Source organism: Opisthorchis viverrini, assembly GCF_000715545.1.
Source record: "Opisthorchis viverrini unplaced genomic scaffold opera_v5_108, whole genome shotgun sequence".
Classification (NCBI taxonomy): domain Eukaryota; kingdom Metazoa; phylum Platyhelminthes; class Trematoda; order Opisthorchiida; family Opisthorchiidae; genus Opisthorchis; species Opisthorchis viverrini.
Window position 1 is genome coordinate 156,355 of NW_008751766.1, and position 2,278 is coordinate 158,632.

The window sequence follows — 2,278 nt, forward strand, 5'->3', positions numbered from 1 at the left end:
TCATTTTCTCCCATGATCACCTGTTGATCGCGTGTTGTTGGATCATTAAAGTTCGTGTCCGAGGTTTTTCGTCTTCTTACTATCCGCCGTGCTAGGAGTCTGGATCAAGCAACATAGTTGGGGATAGAGTATTGCCACAATCCGCATATCATATTGTTTGCTTGCTGCGTGACCGAAACGTAACAACCTCAAGTACCAACCGAAACGTGTCATGAAGAATGCGAATAGTACTTTTGCGTATCATTGGGAAGAGGATCACCACTACTGATGTTCTAACACAGTACCCATAGCTGTAAAAGTTTCGAGAATACAAGGAATCCTGGGAGCATACACAGGTTCGACATGATGACTCAAAAAAACCGGCATTTCCTCTTTTTCGTGGCAAGACACCCTTGTATCATTCGTAGAGTATTTTGATAAAATCGCAAAGATGGACTGAGATGACTCTTTAAATCTCGACGGAAACCCAATAGTATTCTACATATGTATTAAGATGCGCTGGGAGGTCTGCGACTCTATGGGTTTCATGTCACTTGATACCCGTCGGACTTCATCTGGGACTTTTTTCATTTTTGTAGGTTTCTGTGGAGACTCTTGAAGATTCGTGGTGTTATATAAATTGTTATGGGAGATATTATCACGACTAATTCGAGGACAATGTAAATTGGACAGAGCTCAACCATCCACTGGGTGACTTGTCTTTTAGTGTTAATGTTAACAACAGGATAGTCAGGAGTCATACAGCGACACGTGACTGTTTCAGAGCTTTTAGCCGAACAGGTTTTTGGGAATACCTCTTCAACGAATACTTGTCGATTTCGAATGTTTTTTGGAGAAGTGTAGGAGTATTCTTTTTGTTTTGATAGTGCTACCAACAATTTTTTTTACTGTTTTCTGTATCTGTTCTATCTCCAGATTCGAAACAGTTGCACTGCATGCCTCATACAAACTATTTTCCCTTTACTCCGCACAGCCTATTCCATACTGGTTATACAAGCTTCACGGACTCAACATGTACTACAGCTGTGAGATATGTGGAAATGTTACCTATCGCGGACCCAAGGCTTTTCAACAACATTTTTCTGAATGGCGTCATGCTCACGGCATGCGTTGTCTTGGTATCCCGAACACCATCCACTTTGCTCATGTGACTAAAATCGAGGACGCACTTGCCCTGTGGCAGCGAATTCGCACTATGAAGGAATCCGAACGCTGGCGACCAGATGTTGAGGAGGAGCTGGAAGATAATTCGGGCAATGTGGTATCGCGCAAGACGTATGAGGATTTGAAACGTCAAGGACTTCTGTGACCCACCATTTGTGTGGGGTTTTACTTTACTCGTTGCCTTTTATTACAACACTTTATTCCTGTTTGTCTTGGAATAAAATATTGTAAATATACTGTTATTCTGTCTCACTTACAATTGTTTCATATGAGTCGGTGCGTTGCTCAACAATTTGTACCTGTACTCATTATTTTACCACTTGCTCATGTATGGTTGACCGCTTCATCCCGTCGAATCAGTTCACCCCTTGATCTGACTGATTATTTTTCAAGAAGCGTGGACATATAAGTTTTGTTGGATAGCATTAGGGCTTTCGGTCTGCTTCATAGAGTAAGTAGATCCTGAAAGTCCAACAAATCTCTCGTGTAAGAGTGCATTGCTTTTCATATCCTGCATCTATGGGTGTCAGATTTTTTACCCACAAGTTTATACAAGTGTTGGATTCCATGAATGTACCCTTTAATAAAGTTGTTCTCATGTTAATTAACAAACGTACCTATCGATCAGTAGTTTGTAAGTGATCAAGTTCTAAAGCTGAATTCCATGGCGCAGTCTGAGTCGGCCTTTATTAAAGAGCCATAAAACATCCGACGGTTGCTCCACCCTCGTTGAGAAGCATACATTAGCGAATATACACCCATCTGCAAACTGATTTGGTTCTTTCTTTCGACTCACCTGGAACCCAGCTAAATCCTTCGTTTATGATGTTCTCAGGCAACTGAATGTGCTGCACCAGGCCGCCTCATGTTTCAGTCGCTACGATATTTGAAATATCGCGATACATGTATATTTGTAATGTACTACTCATAAGGCTGCTGAAAATCCATGAGCCCCAAGAAGGGCGAAACCGGTCGTGGGCTGTCGATGGATTTTCAGCAACCTTATGAGTAGTACATTACAAATATACATGTATCGCGATATTTCAAATATCGTAGCGACTGAAACATGAGGCGGCCTGGTGCAGCACATTCAGTTGCCTGAGAACATCATAAA

The 2,278-nt window shown here is 41.7% G+C and overlaps 1 protein-coding gene across 1 annotated transcript in view; it reads left to right on the top strand.

The window, feature by feature from the left end:
- The window catches only part of T265_05682 (hypothetical protein), a gene marked incomplete at both ends in the record, with an annotated part of 12,786 nt that extends 11,221 nt beyond the window's left edge, over positions 1-1,565 (top strand). The window contains one exon of the mRNA XM_009170751.1: positions 974-1,565. Coding sequence (XP_009169015.1) covers positions 974-1,309 — 336 coding nt within the window. The remainder of the gene's footprint in view (positions 1-973) is intronic.
- Positions 1,566-2,278: the final 713 nt, after the last annotated feature.